Source organism: Habropoda laboriosa, unplaced genomic scaffold (assembly GCF_001263275.1).
Source record: "Habropoda laboriosa isolate 0110345459 unplaced genomic scaffold, ASM126327v1 scaffold65, whole genome shotgun sequence".
NCBI classification, from domain to species: Eukaryota; Metazoa; Arthropoda; class Insecta; order Hymenoptera; family Apidae; genus Habropoda; species Habropoda laboriosa.
The window spans coordinates 4,776,831-4,778,022 of NW_017100254.1; the positions used below are offsets into that span (position 1 = coordinate 4,776,831).

Consider the following 1,192-nt stretch of genomic DNA (forward strand, 5'->3'; position numbering starts at 1 on the left):
AATGGTGCAATAGCACCTGCTCTAGCTGGTGCTTGGACCTTATTTTCCAAAAGCTTGTCCCTTACTTCAATTAAATCTCCTCTAGTAAAGACAAAACCAACATTTCCACGAATATGTGGAAGAAGTTTCTCAAGAGCTGCATTACGTTCAATATGACCACGGATTGCTTTTCTCATCATAGTATTTTTTCCCATTAGCACAACAGCATTCCCACGAAGGGACATGCGAATTTGTTGCATTTGTTTAGAGCCAACATTGTCAGCACCCACAATGAAACATTTGGGATAGTCATCCAATAATTGCTACATACAAAATAGATACAATATAGATATACATGTATATTGTATGTTTGAGTATTTTAATTTGTTATGAAGTATTTAAAATACTTACCACAAGTTTGGTAAAGTAATTGGATTTCCATGTTTTCTTGTCCTCCCTACCCATCTTTAAATGTGTGTAGGGACAGTTTAACAATTTAAGGACTAGAAACAAAAAAAAATTCATTAAAAAGTAGTTCACCATTATTATTGCTGCAACACTTTTTGTTAAAATCAAAATCAGACTGCATATATGCAATTTATAATCTTCTAATCCGCACACAGATGGGTTCTGCTATTTCTAGCGTCTGCGTGATTATCGGATTATCAGACGTGTTATTTTATCATCATATAAATTAGCCTAGTTTTCTAATATTTGTTCATTATTCTGTTTATGAAAGTACAAAAGACGCGAACATCGTGAAAATTTTGATACCATTAATGATTTATATAAGTATGCGTACACACTAAAATTCAACTCTTAATCTGTCCATTGTATGATACAAAATGCTTTTTACTAACTATATTATTAGTTTCGGACATATAAACTACAAATATTAAAATATCTATAAATTATAGAAATTTCAGTTACGACCACATGGAATGTTAACCTCATATATTGCTTATTTTCAGTTATAAATAAAAATATTTTAAATATTTTGCATATTATTTGTATAATATAATGCAAACAATGTTATAAAATAATTTTTGAAAGTAAAATGTAAATATGTTTTTATTTTATTATATACGCGAAGAAACATGTTCCTCTTACCTCGGCAAAGTTTGTAGGTGCAGTGTAGAAAGAAAAGGAAGTTCAAAATTCTCCATGACACGATTTTACCGGATGTACTATAGGGAAAGCGTCATCATCGCGA

The 1,192-nt window shown here is 30.7% G+C and overlaps 1 protein-coding gene across 1 annotated transcript in view; it reads right to left on the minus strand.

The window, feature by feature from the left end:
• LOC108572282 (60S acidic ribosomal protein P0) overlaps positions 1-1,108 on the minus strand; it is a 2,063-nt gene extending 955 nt beyond the window's left edge. Inside the window, exons 1-3 of the mRNA XM_017934481.1 lie at positions 1,090-1,108; positions 391-482; positions 9-302 (exon numbers count right to left, since the gene is read on the minus strand). Of these exons, the coding sequence (XP_017789970.1) occupies positions 9-302; positions 391-444 (348 nt within the window). The 5' untranslated portion in view covers positions 445-482; positions 1,090-1,108. The remainder of the gene's footprint in view (positions 1-8; positions 303-390; positions 483-1,089) is intronic.
• Between the last annotated feature and the right edge of the window lie 84 nt (positions 1,109-1,192).